We start from the raw sequence: 18,570 nt of genomic DNA on the forward strand, positions 1-18,570 counted from the left end.
CCAAAACCTGTATGGACCATTCAGCATTAATGGTGCCTTCACAGATGTGTAAGTTACCCATGCCTTGGGCACTAATGCACCCCCATACCATCACAGATGCTGGCTTTTCAACTTGGCGCCTAGAACAATCCGAATGGTTCTTTTCCTCTTTGGTCCGGAGGATACGATGTCCACAGTTTCCAAAAACAATTTGAAATGTGGACTCGTCAGACCACAGAACACTTTTCCACTTTGCATCAGTCCATTTCAGATGAGCTTGGGCCCAGCGTAGCTGGCAGCATTTCTGGGTGTTGTTGATAAATGGCTTTTGCTTTGCATAGTACAGTTTTAACTTGCACCTACAGATGTAACGACAAAATATAGTTACTGACAGTGGTTTTTTGAAGTGTTCCTGAGCCCATGTGGTGATATCTTTTACACACTGACGCTTTTTGATGCAGTAACGACTTTGGGATTGAAGTGATTTCTCCAGAATATCTGAACCTTTGGATGATATTACGGACCGTAGACTGTGAAATCCCTAAAATCCTTGCAATAGCTGTTTGAGAGATGTTGTTCTTAAACTGTTGGACAATTTGGTGACCCTCGCCCCGTACTTGTTTGTGAACGACTGAGCATTTCATGGAAGCTACTTTTATACCCAATCATAGCACCAAACGGTTCCCAATTAGCCTGTTCACCTGTGGAATGTTCCAAATAAGTGTTTGATGAGCATTCCTTAAATTTCTCAGTCTTTTTTGCCACTCGTGCCAGCCTTTTTGTAACATGTCACAGGCATCAAATTCCAAATGACCTAATATTTGCAAAAACTAACAAAGTTTTCCAGTTTGAACGTTAAGTATCTTGTCTTTGCAGTCCACTATATTGAATATTGGTTGAAAAGGATTTGCAAAGAGGACACAACGTCCACAGTTTCTAAAAACAATTTGAAATGTAGACTCGTCAGACCACAGAACACTTTTCCACTTTGCATCAATCCATATTAGATGAGCTCGGGCCCGGCGGAACTGGCAGTGTTTCTGGGTGTTGTTGATAAATGGCTTTCGTTTTGCATACTAGAGTTTTAATTTGCACTTACAATGTAGCGACGAACAGTAAGGACTGACAGTGGTTTTCTGAATTGTTCCTGAGCCCAAGTGGTGATATCCTTTACACACTGATGTCGCTTTTTTTATGCAGTACCGCCTGAGGGATCGAAGTGGTTTCTACAGATTCTCTGAACCTTTTGATGATATTTCAAACCCAAGATGGCGAAATCCCTAAATTCCTTGCAACAGCTGGTTGAGAAATGTTCTTAAACTGTTGGACAATTTGCTCAATCCTTTGTCGACAAAATGGTGAGCCTCGCCCCATCCTTGTTTGTGAACGACTGAGCATTTTATGGTTTTGTTCTGCTTTGTTATCACATCCTGTTTAGTATTTGACTTCCTTAGTTCCTGGTGGCACTTCCTGTTTTGTTCCATTGCCTAGTTACATATTAGAGTCACCTGCCTTGTGTTTTTGACGCGCACCTGCCTCTTATTTTCCGTCTCTACTTAAGCCTGCCTTTTTCGTTACTTGCTCTTGATTCTCGTTTGTATTTGATGCAACAGGTGACGTCGATATCCCCGCTTGTGGTAAAGACTTTGTGTACTTTAGCTTCCACGCTATTCTGTCGCTTGTCCCTAGCTCTCATGCTAGCGCTTTCTGTTCGTTTTGTCTTTAGTGGCTTCGTGCGAGTGTTTTCTGTTTCCTAGTCTGTTTTTGTAGTTATAATAAATCCTCAGTTCTCACCTTCACGCCGTGTCCACTCCGACGGCCTCTATTGAGAGAACAAAAACCACACCACGATGCCAGCAAAGCGTCACACATGGAAGCTGCTTTTACACCCAATCATGGCGCCCACCTGTTCCCAATCAGCCCGTTCACCTGTGGGATGTTCCAAATTAGTGTTTAATGAGCATTCCTCTGTCTTTTTTGCCACTTGTGCCAGCTTTTTTTGTAACATGTCGCAGGCATCAAATCCCAAATGAGCTAATATTTGCAAAGACTAACAAAGTTTTCCAGTTTGAACGTTAAGTACCTTGTCTTTGCAGTCTATTCAATAGAATATAGGTTGAAAAGGATTTGCAAATCGTGATATTTAGTTTTTATTAACCATTAATACAACGTGCCAACTTCACTGGTTTTGGGGGTTTATATATGAGGACACGTTTAGGTATGATACTGAAATGGCTGTTTGTCCTCCACCAGGACTTGGCGGTGCGTACACGAGCCCTGGCCGAGCGTGCCAACGAGATTCAGACCACCGGGCTGACCGGGGCCTACGAGAAGGCTTTCGGGGATCTGGAGGAGAAACTGGGCCGGGCTCGGGACATCGTTAACTCGCGTAACGCAACTGCTGCTGCCGTTACCTCTCTGATGGAGCTTATCGAAGAGCTCAGGTACATTTATTTGTATTACTCAGCATTCATTAAATACAGATTTGATTTGATGTGATTTTTAATAAAGGATCCCCATTAGCTGGTTGCCATAACAACCTACTAGTCTTCCCGGCGTCTAAAACTCAATACAATTACAAGTAAAAGAGAGATACAGATCTATAAATAGAATCAATCAATGTTTATTCATATAGCCCTTAATCACAAGTGTCTCAAAGGGCTGCACAAGCCACAGCGACATTCGCGGATCAGCGCCTACATAAGGACAAGGAAAAACTCACGCCCAGTAGGATGTCAATGACAATGACTTTGAGAAACCTTGGAGAGGACCGCAGATGTGTGTAATCGGTGCAATGGACGTCGAGTGGGTCTAACATAATATTGTCAAAGTCCAGTCCATAGTGGGTCTAACATAATAGCGAGAGTCCAGTCTGTAGTGGATCTAACATTATAGTGGGAGTCCAGTCCATAGTGGATCCAACATAATAGTGAGAGTCCAGTCCATAGTGGATGTAACATAATTTTGTGAGAGTCCAGTCCATAGTGGATCTAACATAATAGCGTGAGAGTCCAGTCCATAGTGGATCTAACATAATAGCGTGAGAGACCAGTCCATAGTGGATTTAACATAGTAGTGGGAGTACAGTCCGTAGTAGATCTAACATAATAGTGAGAGTCCAGTCCGTAGTGGATCTAACATAATATTGTAAGAGTCCAGTCCATAGTGGATCGAACATAATATTGAGAGTCCGGTCCATAGTGGATCTAACATAATATTGTAAGAGTCCAGTCCATAGTGGATCTAACATGATAGTGGGAGAGTCCAGTCCATAGTGGATCTAACATAATAGTGTGAGAGTCCAGTCCATAGTGGATCTAACATAATAGTGAGAGTCCAGTCCATAGTGGATCTAACATAATAGTGAGAGTCCAGTCCATAGTGGATCTAACATAATAATGAAAGTCCAGTCCATAGTGGATCTAACATAATAGTGAGAGTCCAGTCCGTAGTGGATCTAGCATAGTAGTGAGAGTCCAGTCCATAGTGGATCAAACATAATAGTGAGAGTCCAGTCCATTGTGGATCGAACATAATTTTGTTAGAGTCCAGTCCATAGTGGATCTAACATAATAATGAGAGTCCAGTCCATAGTGGATCTAACATAATAGTGAGAGTCCAGTCCGTAGTGGATCTAGCATAATAGTGATAGTCCAGTCCATAGTCGATCTAACATAATAGTGAGAGTCCAGTCCATAGTGGATCTAACATAATAGTGAGAGTCCAGTCCATAGTGGATCGAACATAATTTTGTTAGAGTCCAGTCCATAGTGGATCCAACATAATAGTGAGAGTCCAGTCCATAGTGGATCTAACATAATAGTGAGAGTCCAGTCCATAGTGGATCTAACATAATAGTGAGAGTCCAGTCCACAGTGGATTGAACATAGTAGTGAGAGTCCAGTCCATAGTGGATCTAACATAATAGTGTGAGAGTCCAGTCCATAGTGGATCTAACATAATAGTGAGAGTCCAGTCCATAGTGGATCTAACATAATAGTGAGAGTCCAGTCCATAGTGGGGCCAAAAGATTTCCGGAACGCATACTTCCTGGGACGAGGGAGTACAAAATTAAAAGCGCTCGATCTTCTCCACAGATCCCAGGTGGGTGACACCACCGACACGCTGAACCGCCTGGAAGGAGATCTGACCGTCGTCCAGGACAGCAACTCTGAGGCCAGCAAGGAGCTGAGTTCTTTAGAGCGAGAAGCCCGAGAGCTGAACCTGACCTCAGAGCAGTTGCATCACCAGCTGGATATCCTCAAAAACTCAAATTTTCTAGGTGAGCCGTCCTTGTTTCCCCCTCCTTAACATGGTTTGGAATCAGGGCCGGCCTAAAAAGATTGAACCCAATCCTTTAAATCTCAAACTCAGTTCATCCGGGGGCCACAGAGTCTGGGTGAGGCTGGGCGGCATTTATCCGACGCACGGAGAACAATATTATTTCCGCAATGTGTGTTGTTTCGCTTTTCCTCCCTACAGCAACACGGTGGTCGGCGTATAATAGCCAGGAAAGTACCTGGATAGCGAGCGCAAAAAAGTGACGGCTCCCGGAGTGTTATTCGGCGTCACACAGAAAATATATCGCGGGCCGCGCTAACATTAAACGTTCCTATTAAGGTGGGGGCCGCAAAATAACGTCTCGCAGGCCGCAGTTGGCCCGTGGGCTACGTGTCTGAGACCCCTGCTCTAAGCCATGGGTGTCAAACTCTAATTTAATTTGGCCCTTGAGGCAATATCAAATTAACATTACAACTGGCCTGCATTCACCGATAATACTCATACTTGCCAACCTTCCCGATTTTCCCGGGAGACTCCCGAAGTTCAGTGCCCCTCCCGAAAATCTCCCGGGGCAACCATTCTCCCGAATTTCTTCGATTTCCACTTGTACAACAATGTTGGGGGCGTGCCTTAAAGGCACTGCTTTTAGCGTCCTCTACAACCTGTCGTAACGTCCGCTTGTCCTCCGTACTAACAGTCACATGATATATACGGCTTTTAGACACACATAAGTGAATGCAAGGCATACTTGGTCAACAGCCATACAGGTCACACTGAGGGTGGCCGTATAAACAACTTTAACACTGTTACAAATATGCACCAAACAAGAATGACAAGGACATTTCGGGAGAACATCCACACCGTAACACAACATAAACACAACGGAACAAATACCCCGTACCCCTTGCAGGTAGGTTGGTCTTTATTGTCATTGCAACAAGTACAACGAAACTTTGTTTTCAGCACAAACCTGTTCAAGATTAGACAAACAAACAGTGTACAGGGTTACAGAACAAGAATGCTGATGGGTCGCAATAAGGCGCCCCGTGAAAGATGGGGGGAAAAGGTAAACGCTGGGGAAGGATGAGTAAAAAAATACAAGCCGGACTGGGCTCCTAAGGGGGTCCAGTTTGGAGTGAGAAAAAACCTCCACAGCAAAGCACATATACATATTACAACATACATCTCCAGATATCTAGCAACAGAGGGAAGGTAGTTCAAGGTCATGGTGGTAGGCCGCAGCTCTCAGGCGCTGACCATCCATTCATCACCCCTATGGGATTGTGTCGAGGGCGTTGGATTGGGGGACAGGAGGGTGTATGTGTGGCATATATTTATGTGTTTGTGTGTGTGTTTAAAAGCCCATAGTGTGTCTCTGTTCCGCGGTCTTGATGTATTTGCCGTCGCTAGTCCTAAGTTCACAACAACAGGTGTGTGTCCATGAAAGACAAAAAAGGGAGTTTGTTGTGTCTTCCTGCAGTGATCTTCGGGAGAGTCTTGAAGCCAGGGAAAAAATCCAAGTTAAAATGATTTGTACGCGAGTGAAAATAGAATTTGCTTTTCACTCTAAATTGTCTATGACTGGTCCTCAAAAACTGCGGGGTGGACAGTCCGATGTAATCCACAGTTCTTCCCGCATCCTCCAATCATTTGTGGCAGCTTTGGGCTACTTTGAAGACTGCCAGCAACTTCCAATTTGTTGACAAACCAGAGCAACGCTTACTCCAATCAGCAGATGTCCTGTTGTCATAATTCCAAATAGATGGATATCTCCACGTCCTCGACAGAAAAGGGTCGCCAGGCCCGCGGCACTCCTTCTTCTCCCAAGAGTCCGTGGTGTGTCCAGCAACAACCGCTTCGTCACGACAGCAGGTTCCCCCCAAACCCAAGATCTTGTCAATTTTGTTGAGGCCAGTTAAATAGTTCCAATGTTTAGATTTGGAGAGCAGTGCAAAAAGAGGCAACAAGAAAGTTAAGACAAAACAAAGAAGCAAGCAGGAGAGATAAGGGAGAGGAAAGGGGAGCGTCCACCCTCGGTGAGTGCCAGAGAGAAATACCCCGTACTCCTTGCAGCACTAACTCACCCGGGACGCTACAATATAAACCCCCCCCCGCTACCACCAAACCCCGCCCACATCATTGTTATTTTATTTTTTAATTTATTACGTGTCTATTATTTAGACTGACCATACATCCTCTTTCCCCCAGACATGTCCTCTTTTGCAGGGCTGTCCGGGCGGAGTTTCTTAAATGTCTCAAATGTCCGACATTTTTAGTCAGGGTTGCATGTATTTTCAACGTACGTTCAGGGTTAAGAAGGGGGTTAAAAACAAAACAAATTGTGAAGGTGTGCGCAGACAGCATCATTCGTGAGGGAGTTGTGATACAGTGGGGCAAAAAAGTATTTAGTCAGCCCCCGATTGTGCAAGTTCTCCCACTTCAAATGATGACAGAGGTCTGTCATTTTCATCATAGGTACACTTCAACTGTGAGAGACAGAATGTGGGAAAAAAATCCAGGAATTCACATTGTAGGAATTTTAAATAATTTATTTGTAAATGATGGTGGAAAATAAGTATTTGGACAACCATTCAAAGGAGGTTTTGGCTCAAAATCTCACGATACATGGCCCCATTCACTCTTTCCTTAACACGGATCAATCGTCCTGTCCCCTTAGCAGAAAAACAGCCCCAAAGCATGATGTTTCCACCCCCATGCTTCACAGTAGGTATGGTGTTCTTGGGATGCAACTCAGTATTCTTCTTCCTCCAAACACAAAGAGTTGAGTTTATACCATAAAGTTATATTTTGGTTTCATCTGACCACATGACATTCTCCCAATCCTCTGCTGTATCATCCATGTATCCATTTTGGTATAAACCAGGGGTGTCAAACTCAAATACAGAGTGGGCCAAAATTGTAAACAGAACAAAGCCGCGGGCCAAGGTTGAACAAATGAACCTTTTAATAGGGACCCAAAGAAGTGTTGCATTAAATATTGAACAAGCAAGGCTTATATAACTTTATAATAATAATAATTAAAAAAATATCAATGGCATATCAAATAAAATGTAAATAAAAATGTAATGCCTTTTTTTCTATTTGCAATCTTCTGAGGTAAATATCAAATTTTTTTCCACAGGCTAATAATACATTTGAAAATAAAATAACAATAATGAATGAACCAAACATTCAAGCCTTGAAGTAGCAAGAGAAAATGCATGAATAAAGCGTTAATTATTGCTCAGTTTGCTGGAAGTTTCCGGAAAGAGTTAGTGCTGCAAGGGGTTCTGGGTATTTGTTCTGTTGTGTTACGGTGCGGATGTTCACCCCAAATGTGTTTGTCATTCTTGTTTGGTTTGGCTTCACAGTGTGGCGCATATTTGTAACAGTGCTAGTTGTTTATACGGCCACCCTCAGTGTGACCTGTATGGCTGTTGACCAAGTATGCCTTGCATCCACTTGTGTGTGTGTGTGTGTGTGTGTGTGTGCGTGTGTGTGTGTGTGTGTGTGTGTGTGTGTGTGTGTGTGTGTAAAAGCCACAAATATTATGTGACACGCTGTTAGTATAGGGGGAAAGCGGACGGGACGACAGGTTGTAGAGAACGCTAAAGCAGTGCCTTAAATGCACGCCCCCAATATAGTTGTCCGGGTGGAAATCGGGAGAAATTCGGGAGAATGGTTGCCCCGGGAGATTTTCGGGAGGGGCACTGAACTTTGTGAGTCTACTGGGAAAATTAGGAGGGTTGGCAAGTATGAGTATTAGTGGTGAATGCGGTGTTACAGCGGCACCACAGCTGTATAACACCGGCGGGCCAGCTCTAATGCTAAACTGATATTGCCTCAAGGGCCAAATTAAATTACACGGCGGGCCAGATTTGGCCCGCGGGCCAGAGTTTGACACTCATGGTATAAACTCAACTTGTCATGTCAAAGCTCTCACTGATGGAAGGAGGTTTTGGCTCCAAATCTCAGGATACATGGCCCCATTCATTCTTTCCTCAACACGGATCAATCGTCCTGTCCCCTTAGCAGAAAAACAGCCCCAAAGCATGATGTTTCCACCCCCATGCTTCATAGTAGGTATGGTGTTCTTGGGATGCAACTCAGTATTCTTCTTCCTCCAAACACGACCAGTTGAGTTTATACCAAAAAGTTCTATTTTGTTTCATCTGACCACATGACATTCTCCCAATCCTCTGCTGTATCATCCATGTATCCATTTTGGTATAAACTCAACTCGTCGTGTTTGGAGGAAGAAGAATACTGAGTTGCATCCCAAGAACACCATACCTACTGTGAAGCATGGGGGTGGAAACATCATGCTTTGGGGCTGTTTTTCTGCTAAGGGGACAGGACGATTGATCCGTGTTAAGGAAAGAATGAATGGGGCCATGTATCGTGAGATTTTGAGCCAAAACCTCCTTTGAATGGTTGACCAAATACTTATTTTCCACCATAATTTACAAATAAATTCTTTAAAATTCCTACAATGTGAATTCCTGGATTTTTTTCCACATTCTGTCTCTCACAGTTGAAGTGTACCTATGATGAACATTACAGACCTCTGTCATCATTTTAAGTGGGAGAACTTGCACAATCGGGGGCTGATTTCCTTTTTTAGGATTCCAGACTATGGTCAGCCTATATGATTGAAGTATCTCCTCCCCCTTTTCCCTGCAGGCGCGTACGACAGCATTCGCACTTCCTACAACACGTCCCGGCAGGCGGAGCAGCGTGCCAACCAATCCACGGTGAGCAGGCCCAGCTTGGTCAGCCAGTCGGCGGACAGCCGCCGTCGCATAGAACGCATCATCGCCGCCAAGAAGGAGGACTTTAACCACAAAAATGGCGGCAACAAGCGTTCGCTGGGAGAGCTCAAGGCCAAAGTCAACAGTCTGGACATGCAGAAGATCAACGAGAAGGTCAGGGCTTGGTCTCTTCAGAAAGTCCACTTGATGTGTATGACACTGTAATTATTACTTCAATTTATAATTATAGACTACAGTTGAACGTAAAAATATCAAACCCTAAAAGCAGTGAAGTTGTGTAAATGGTGAATAAAAACAGAATACAATGATTTGCTAACTTATATTCAATTAAATAGACTGCAAAGACAAGATATTTAACTTTCAAACGGGTAAACTTGGTTATTTTTATAACAAAAAAGACTATAAAATATATAAAAATTCATTAAAAAAAACAGAATAATAGTAGAAAACATGAACCTTAATACTATTCAATTTTGTTCAATACTGGAGGCATTTTGGATCATCATAAACATGTGGGAATTTACTGTATAATATATATGTTCTAAAAATAATAACAACAATATATAATAAAAACAAGTTAACCTAATATATACATATATGATTATTTGTGTAAATACCGTGTTTGTGGATTATATATTCCGTGTATATTTTATGAAAATATTGAACAATGTTAATTACAATGATTACAATTATATATTTTTTGGTTGTATTCCTTTTTTTAATCATTATTGGTCAAATAAAATAAAATGTTCAACTTTAGTAAGAAATACTGTAAACATATTATTAGCCAAGACAATCTCTTAACATGTGATCGCTTTTGCAACATATATTAAAAGTATTAGTAGTATTAGAATTACTTTACTTGTAGGATGTAATCAATCAATCAATGTTTATTTATATAGCCCTAAATCACGAGTGTCTCAAAGGGCTGCACAAGGCACAACCACATCCCCGGTTCAAAGCTCAAATAAGGGGCAAGGAAAAACTCACAACCCAGTGGGATGTCAATGTGGATGACTATGAGAAACCTTGGAGAGAACCACAAATGTGGTCCTCTCGCCCCAATCCCATCCACAGTGGACTAGATTCTCACTCTTGTGTTAGATCCACTATGGACTGGACGCTCACTATTATGTTAGATCCACTATGGACTGGACTCTCACACTATTATGTCAGATCCACTATGGACTGGACTCTCACACTATTATGCTAGATCCACTATGGGCTGGACTCTCACTATTATGTTAGATCCACTATGGACTGGACTCTCACTATTATGTTAGATCCACTATGGACTGGACTCTCACTATTATGTTAGATCCACTATGGACTGGACTCTCACTATTATGTTAGATCCACTATGGACTGGACTCTCACTATTATGTTAGATCCATTATGGACTGGACTCACACTATTATGTTAGATCCACTATGGACTGGACTCTCACTATTATGTTAGATCCACTTTTGACTGGACTCTCACACTATTATGCTAGATCCACTATGGACTGGACTCTCACTATTGTGTTGGATCACTATGGACTGGACTCACACTATTATGTTAGATCCACTATGGACTGGACTCTCACACTATTATGTTAGATCCACTAAGGACTGGACTCTCACACTATTATGTTAGATCCACTATGGACTGGACTCTCACTATTATGTTAGATCCACTATGGACTGGACTCTCATTATTACAGTATTTTGGAGCCACTAGGGACTGGACTTTCACAATATTATGTTAGATCCACTATGGACTGGACTCTCACAATATTATGTTAGATCCACTATGGACTGGACTCTCACTATTATGTTAGATCCACTATGGACTGGACTTTCACTATTATGTCAGATCCACTCGACGTCCATTGCATCTGGTCTCCCCCGGGGCTTGGGGGGTTCCCCACATCTGCGGTCCTCTCCAAGGTTTCTCATAGTCATTCTCATCGACGTCCCACTGGGTTGTGAGTTTTTCCTTGCCCTTGTGTGGGCGCAGATCCGCAGATGTCACTGTGGCTTGTGCAGCCCTTTGAGACACTTGTGATTTAAAGCTATATAAATAAACATTGATTGATTGATAATAATCCAGAGTTTGTATTCAGGTTGGCAACATATATTAAGTGCTTATTAGTATTAAAATGACTTTAGTAATTAGATTGTAATCCGTACACAATGAGTTGTTTTCTTTAGTGCACGCGTCATTATGAAACACAGTACACCCGTGTCCCTGAAAAAAGGTGTGCGGGGCTGCCGGCGACGCGCCCTGCGAGGAGAGCCCCTGCGGGGGCGCTGGTTGCCGCGACGACGAGGGCAACCGACACTGCGGAGGCCTGAACTGCGACGGTGCCGTGTCGGCCGCCGACAACGCCGTGGAGAGAGCCAAACATGCCGAGAAGCAGCTCAACAAAGCCATGGGAGAAGTGGAGGGGCTCTTCACCAAGGTACGGCGCCTCGGGGGGGATGATGAGGCATGAGCGGCTGCTTTGACGTTGTTGTCGCCCGGCGCCAGGTGGCGGACGCCAAGACAAAAGCGGAGGAGGCCAAAGGTCAGGCTCAAGCGGCTCTGGACAAAGCTAAAGCCACCAAAAACAAAGTGGAGCGCTCCAACAAGGACCTGCGAGACCTCATCAAGCAGATCAGGGACTTCCTCATGCGTGAGTTCCAGTTATTCTGATGGTTTGGGCAGAAAAGAGATCAATTAATTATAGACCGTATTTTTCGGACTATAAAGCGCACTAAAATCCCTTCATTTTCTCAAAAATCGACAGTGCGCCTTGTAACCCGGTGCGCATAATGTACAGAATAACTCCGGTTGTGCTTACCGACCTCGAAGCAATTTAATTTGGTACACAACGTAATGATAAGTGTGAGCAGTAGATGGCAGTCACACATAAGAGAGAAGTGAATTATATTTATATAGCGCTTTTTTATACTGAACCCCAATATCCAAGTTACATTCAAACCAGCGTGGGTGTCAGAGTTTGTTGTTGTCGAACCCCAAGATGCAGAGACGGAGGCAGGCATTGAACAGGAAAACATGATTTAGTTCAAATATTAGCATAAATACAAACAAAAGGGAACTAACACAAAGCACGCACGAGGCGGATAACAAACTAAGAGAGCTAGCATAGGAGTTAGAAAACAAAAAGGAACTTAGCACGGAGGCTAGCAAAAAACAAAAGGGAGCCTAGCGTGGAAGCTAGCGGGTAGCGAACAGGAAAACAGAAGTCGTTACTTGTAGAGTGAAAACAAATAAACGAATATAGCTTACCGCTACGCTGCAATAAAACGACACGACAGGATGGCAACGACAAGAGCGACATGTGGCAACGACAAATCAATAATCCAGCAGTGACTGGACGGGAAGACAGGTCCAAATAGGAGCGGACTGATTGACACCAGGTGTGGCCAGGTGCCGATCAGCCGCAGCTGAGGGGGAACACAGCACTCAGGGAAAAAGACAGGAAACCAACAAAATAAGAGTGCTGACAGGAAGTAAGGACAGGAAATACTAAACACACACAGAGGAAAAACTAAAACACAAACAGACTGTCAGAGGCAAGCCTGACAGTGGGTGCCAGTGGTGGGTAAAGTGTCTTGCCCAAGGACACAACGGCAGTGACTAGACAGGCAGGAAGCAGGGATCGAACTTTGAACCCTCAAGTTGATGGCACGGCCACTCCGTCAACCGAGCTGTACCGCCCCCGAGATACGTGTAGACTGCAATATGACTCAAGTAAACACCACCGACGTTTTATAGTTTCTATATTTTGGGGCGGTATAGCTCGGTTGATAGAGCAGCCGTGCCAGCAACTTGAGGGTTCCAGGTTCGATCCCCGCTTCTGCCATCCTGGTCACCGCCGTTGTGTCCTTGGGCAAGACACTTTACCCACCTGCTCCCCTACCACCCACACTGCTTTAAATGTAACTTAGATATTGGGTTTCACTATGTAAAGTGCTTTGAGTCACTAGAGAAAAGCGCTATATAAATATAATTCACTTCACTTCACATATGTTCCATTGAGAATTTAGAACATTACACGCGGCGCTCAAAAATCCATCAAAATTTTGGTAAGCTATGAAGCCGCACCGTATTATTATGGTGTGTGTATAAGGTAAGACATGTTATATTATGCTCATGGTGTAATGATAAGTGTGACCAGTAGATGGCGGTCACACATAAGAGATGCATGTAGACTGCAATATGACGCCAGTGAACAACACTAAAACTTTAAATGTCTATCCATCCATCCATTTACTACTGCTCGTCCCTTTTGGGGGTGCTAGAGCCTATCTCAGCTGCATTTGGGCAGAAGGCGGGGTACACCCTGGACAAGTCGCCACCTCATCGCAGGGCAACTTTAAATGTTCCATTGAAAATAAAGAACATTGCACACGGCAGTCCAAAAATCTGCTAAAATGTTTTGGTACGACTTTGAAGCCGCATCTCTTGATGGATTGTCGGCCTATTACCGTAGTCCGAGGTACAAGTCTAACTATGTTGTGTGTGCATAAGGACCGCAAAATGGCACCAATTAGCAGACATATTTTCTGCCGTTTTGTTTGGCAAAATTATACAAAACCAACTTTTCTACCAGCTGATGTGTATTTGAGATCTGCATAAGTCCTGAAAATTTACGCGCATCCGCCACTGTAGTCCGTGGTGAAGCCATAGTCGATAAGCTTCTTCTTTTTGTCTATCTTCTTGTTATGGGGCATTCACCCTCCGCTGTTGCCATTTCTTATTAGAAATGTCCGATAATATCGGACTGCCTATATTATCGGCCGATATGTAACGATGTGTCACTTCATTTCTGTTAGTTTTTTGTGTTTTTGTATTTACTTCCGGTTCAGTGCTCTTATTTTGTTGTATTTCCTGTTTTTATTCACGGAGCACTATTTTTCTCTTTTCGTTGATTGGCAGCGGTTCACACCTGCTGTCAATCACACTAGTGTCTATTTATGTTTCACTCGAGCACTCCTCAGTGCTCGATGATAACATTATGTTGAGAACGTTTATCTGCACGACTGCTTTATGTTTGCTTTTGTTATTTTCTTTTGTGTATTAAATTCATCTTACCTCCACGCAACTCTCCTGGATTCTTGCATACTCGGGGACACACAACTGCAGCCATGCGACATCCCAACAGTATCATCGAGCCAGAAGAAAGTGTCCTCGCGAGAATCCCTGTCGGCAATCCTCAGCCGACGTTCTGGACCGCACAATTCCTGGAGGACTTGAAGGCCAGGTTTGTGCGGTCCCAGCCAACAGATGCGGACCCTCTCCCCGCGGCAACGCCACCGGCTTCGGCTCTCCGACCGGCGCGTCCCCCGCCGCCATCTTTCCTCTCGGCTCAACGGCTGGCTACGGCTCTCCGACCAGCACGTCCGCCACTTCCTGCATGCCTCGCGGCTCCCGCGGCAACGCTACCGGCTACGGCTCTCCGACCGGCGCGTCCTCCTCCTCCTTCACGTCTCGCGGCTCCTGCGGCTCCGTCGCCGACTGCGGCTCTCCGACCGGCACGTCCGCCGCCGCCATCCTTCCCGTCGTCTGCTGAGCTGCTTCTCCCTGCTCCTACGCAGCTTCCAGCGGCTGCTCCCCGGCTGCTCTTTCTGCCAGCTCCCGCTCTCTTTTTTGGATCGCCGAGAGCTCCAGTGGAGCCCACAGTGAGGTCACTTTTGTCCTCCTGCTGGGACTCGGCGCGGGACGTGTCTTCGTCCCTCTTCCTGGCCTCCTCCCGCCCGTCCCTGGTTTTCGCACCGGGGGACGCCGACGAGCAGGCATGTCTTCCCGCAAGTGTGGACGGTTTCTGGCAGCCGCCTAGTGGAGGGGGGCCCACAATACACTGCGGTGCAGCCAGGCACACACCGCTGTCATCTTCGCAAGCGTCTCCTTCCTCGGAGACATCTACGTGCCTGGCGGGTTTTCGCACAGCCCCAACGCCGGCTCCACGCCTAGCCCCTACGCCGGCTCCACGCCTAGCCCCTACGCCGGCTCCACGCCTAGCCCCTACGCCGGCTCCACGCCTAGCCCCTACGCCGGCTCCACGCCGAGCCCCAACGCCGGCTCCACGCCGAGCCCCAACGCCGGCTCCACGCCGAGCCCCAACGCCGGCTCCACGCCGAGCCCCAACGCCGGCTCCACGCCGAGCCCCAACGCCGGCTCCACGCCGAGCCCCAACGCCGGCTCCACGCCGAGCCCCAACGCCGGCTCCACGCCGAGCCCCAACGCCGGCTCCACGCCGAGCCCCAACGCCGGCTCCACGCCGAGCCCCAACGCCGGCTCCACGCCGAGCCCCAACGCCGGCTCCACGCCGAGCCCCAACGCCGGCTCCACGCCGAGCCCCAACGCCGGCTCCACGCCGAGCCCCAACGCCGCCAAGAGCAGCACCACGCCGGGCTTCGTCACCGCCGGCATCCGCTATTCCTCGGCCAGCATTTGCTGCTCCTCGCCCGGCGTCATCTGCCGCTTTCACGCCGCCGATGACGCCTGCCGCTTTCACGCCGCCGATGACGTCTGCCGCTTTCACGCCGCCGATGACGTCTGCCGCTTTCACGCCGCCGATGACGTCTGCCGTTTTCACGCCGCCGATGACGTCTGCCGCTTTCACGCCGCCGATGACGTCTGCCGCTTTCACGCCGCCGATGACGTCTGCCGCTTTCACGCCGCCGATGACGTCTGCCGCTTTCACTCCGCCGATGACGTCTGCCGCTTTCACGCCGCCGATGACGTCTGCCGCTTTCACGCCGCCGATGACGTCCGCCGCTTTCACGCCGCCGATGACATCCGCCGCTTTCACGCCGCCGATGACATCTGCCACTTCCACGCCGTTGATGACGCCTGCGGTTTCCACGCCGCCGGTTACGTCTTCTGCTTCCCGGCCTGCTTCAGCGCGCCCGCTTCTACGTCGGCCGTGGATGTGGCCGTGCCCTGCGCACTCTCCTCTTTTTCGGCCAGTGATTTGGCCGTTCCCTGGCCGCCCGCCTCGCCAGTTCCAGCGGCGCTCTACGCGGCGCCGCCACCTGACTTTCCCTCGCTGGCTGCGGGGACACGAGGTTTGGCAACCCTCCACCAAATCCTCCCTCCACCCTCCCTTACATTTTGGACTTTTTTCCATTTTTTTTTCTTTCCCAGGGAACATCTGGTATCTGTTCCTTGAGGGGGAGGTCCTGTAACGATGTGTCACTTCATTTCTGTTAGTTTTTTGTGTTTTTGTATTTACTTCCGGTTCAGTGCTCTTATTTTGTTGTATTTCCTGTTTTTATTCACGGAGCACTATTTTTCTCTTTTCGTTGATTGGCAGCGGTTCACACCTGCTGTCAATCACACTAGTGTCTATTTATGTTTCACTCGAGCACTCCTCAGTGCTCGATGATAACATTATGTTGAGAACGTTTATCTGCACGACTGCTTTATGTTTGCTTTTGTTATTTTCTTTTGTGTATTAAATTCATCTTACCTCCACGCAACTCTCCTGGATTCTTGCATACTCGGGGACACACAACTGCAGCCATGCGACATCCCAACACGATAGATGCTTTAAAAATGTAATATCGGAAATTATCGGTATCGGTTTCAAAAAGTAAAATTCTGACTTTTTGACTTGTCGTTAGTCAGTCACCGAGCGAGCTCGCTTGTTAGCCACAGCTACAGCACCGGCAACAACACACTCTTGTTGTTATGCTCCGCTCGCAGAGGTTTGATGAGGTCATCAAGCGTCGCCAGTAACTGTGTCGTCAACTCCTGTGTGGGAGAAGGTAGAGGAGAGGAGCTGCTGACTGGGAGAAACAACTGCTCTGTACTGCTCCCTACGTCCGTGTTGTACCGGACATGTACCGCTCCGTACAGAGGCGTTTTTTAAAAAAGTCATTAATTTTTTTTTTGAAACCGATCATTTCCAATATTACATTTTAAGCATTTATCGGACATCTCTAGTAAAGTCTGAATGTCATTAAAACTGTTCGCTCCATCTTTGGACACTTCTTCCACTCCCTGTCAGGCTTGCTCCTGACAGTTTGGTTGTGTTTTAGTTTTTCTTCTCTGTGTGTGTGGAGTATTTCCTGTCTTTAGTTCCTGTCAGGACTCTTATTTTGTTTCTGTTTCCTGTTTGTCTGCATGAGTGCTGTGTCCCCTCAGCTATGGCTGATTGGCACCTGGCCACACCTGGTGTCAATCAGCCAGCCACTATTTGAGCCTGTTTTGTCCTCCAGCTGGATTATTGTCGCGTCGCGTGGTGTCGTGTCAATGTCACCAATACCTGTCTTGTCGCTTGTAGCTTTGTCTACTTCTGTTCACTCTGTTCATGCCATAGTTCCGTCGTGTCACAGTAAGTGTTTTTGTTCTTAGCCAAGTTTGTTATCCGCCTTGTGCTAGCCTTTTGGTTGGACCCTTTTGTTCGGTTTTGTCTTAGTGTTAAATTAAATGATGTTTTCTTACGCAATGCCTGCCTCCTTCTCTGCATCTTGGGGTTCGTCACAAACTAACTTTGACACTCCCGTCCTTGCACGCTACACCGCTACAACAAAGATGACGGGGAGAAGACGCCGCCGAAGGTGAGCCACGTAAATAAGACCGCCCACAAAACGGTGCATCCTGAAGCGACTGTCAGAAAGCGACTTGAAGATGATCTGTAAAACATCATCTATGCAACATTTTGACCAAAGAACCACCATTACATGTTATGTAGACCAGTGTTCCCCAACCTATTTTCCACCAGGGACCGGTTTAATGTATGCATTATTTTTTTGCGGACCGCATTTGGCCACAATCCGGCACATTAAAATGTTGTACAAACCCCGTTTCCATATGAGTTGGGAAATTGTGTTAGATGTAAATATAAACAGAATACAAAGATTTGCAAATCCTTTTCAACCCATATTCAGTTGAATATGCTACAAAGACAACATATTTGATGTTCAAACTCATAAACTTTATTTTTTTTTTGGCAAATAATAAAATAACTTAGAATTTCATGGCTACAACATGTGCCAAAGTAGTTGGGAAAGGGCATGTTCACCACTGGCTTCACGGTGGCAGAGGGGTTAGTGCGTATGCCTCACAATAAGAAGGTCCTGCAGTCCTGGGTTCAAATCCAGGCTCGGGATCTTTCTGTGTGGAGTTTGCATGTTCTCCCCGTGAATGCGTGGGTTCCCTCCAGGTACTACGGCTTCCTCCCACTTCCAAAGACATGCACCTGGGGACAGGCCCCTCCCGCTTCCAAAGACATGCACCTGGGGATAGGTTGATTGGCAACACTAAATTGGCCCTAGTGTGTGAATGTGAGTGTGAATGTTGTCTGTCTATCTGTGTTGGCCCTGCGATGAGGTGGCGACTTGTCCAGGGTGTACCCCGCCTTCCGCCCGATTGTAGCTGAGATAGGCGCCAGCGTCCCCCGCGACCCCAGAAGGGAATAAGCGGTAGGAAATGGATGGATGGATGTTCACCACTGTGTTACATCACCTTTTCTTTTAACAACCCTCAAAAAACGTTTGGGAACTGAGGAAACTAATTGTTGAAGCTTTGAAAGTGGAAT

At 46.2% G+C, this 18,570-nt stretch overlaps 1 protein-coding gene across 3 annotated transcripts in view; it reads left to right on the top strand.

Annotated features, from left to right (window-relative positions):
* Positions 1–18,570, top strand: part of lamb2 (laminin, beta 2 (laminin S)) — a 170,397-nt gene that overhangs the window by 139,747 nt on the left and 12,080 nt on the right. For all 3 annotated transcript variants that reach the window (XM_061904874.1, XM_061904873.1, XM_061904875.1), the window contains 5 exons: positions 2,233–2,423; positions 4,077–4,261; positions 8,944–9,185; positions 11,275–11,478; positions 11,547–11,691. In XM_061904874.1, coding sequence (XP_061760858.1) covers positions 2,233–2,423; positions 4,077–4,261; positions 8,944–9,185; positions 11,275–11,478; positions 11,547–11,691 — 967 coding nt within the window. The remainder of the gene's footprint in view (positions 1–2,232; positions 2,424–4,076; positions 4,262–8,943; positions 9,186–11,274; positions 11,479–11,546; positions 11,692–18,570) is intronic.

The sequence above is a fragment of the Nerophis ophidion genome, linkage group LG06, assembly GCF_033978795.1.
Source record: "Nerophis ophidion isolate RoL-2023_Sa linkage group LG06, RoL_Noph_v1.0, whole genome shotgun sequence".
In the NCBI taxonomy this organism is placed as follows: domain Eukaryota; kingdom Metazoa; phylum Chordata; class Actinopteri; order Syngnathiformes; family Syngnathidae; genus Nerophis; species Nerophis ophidion.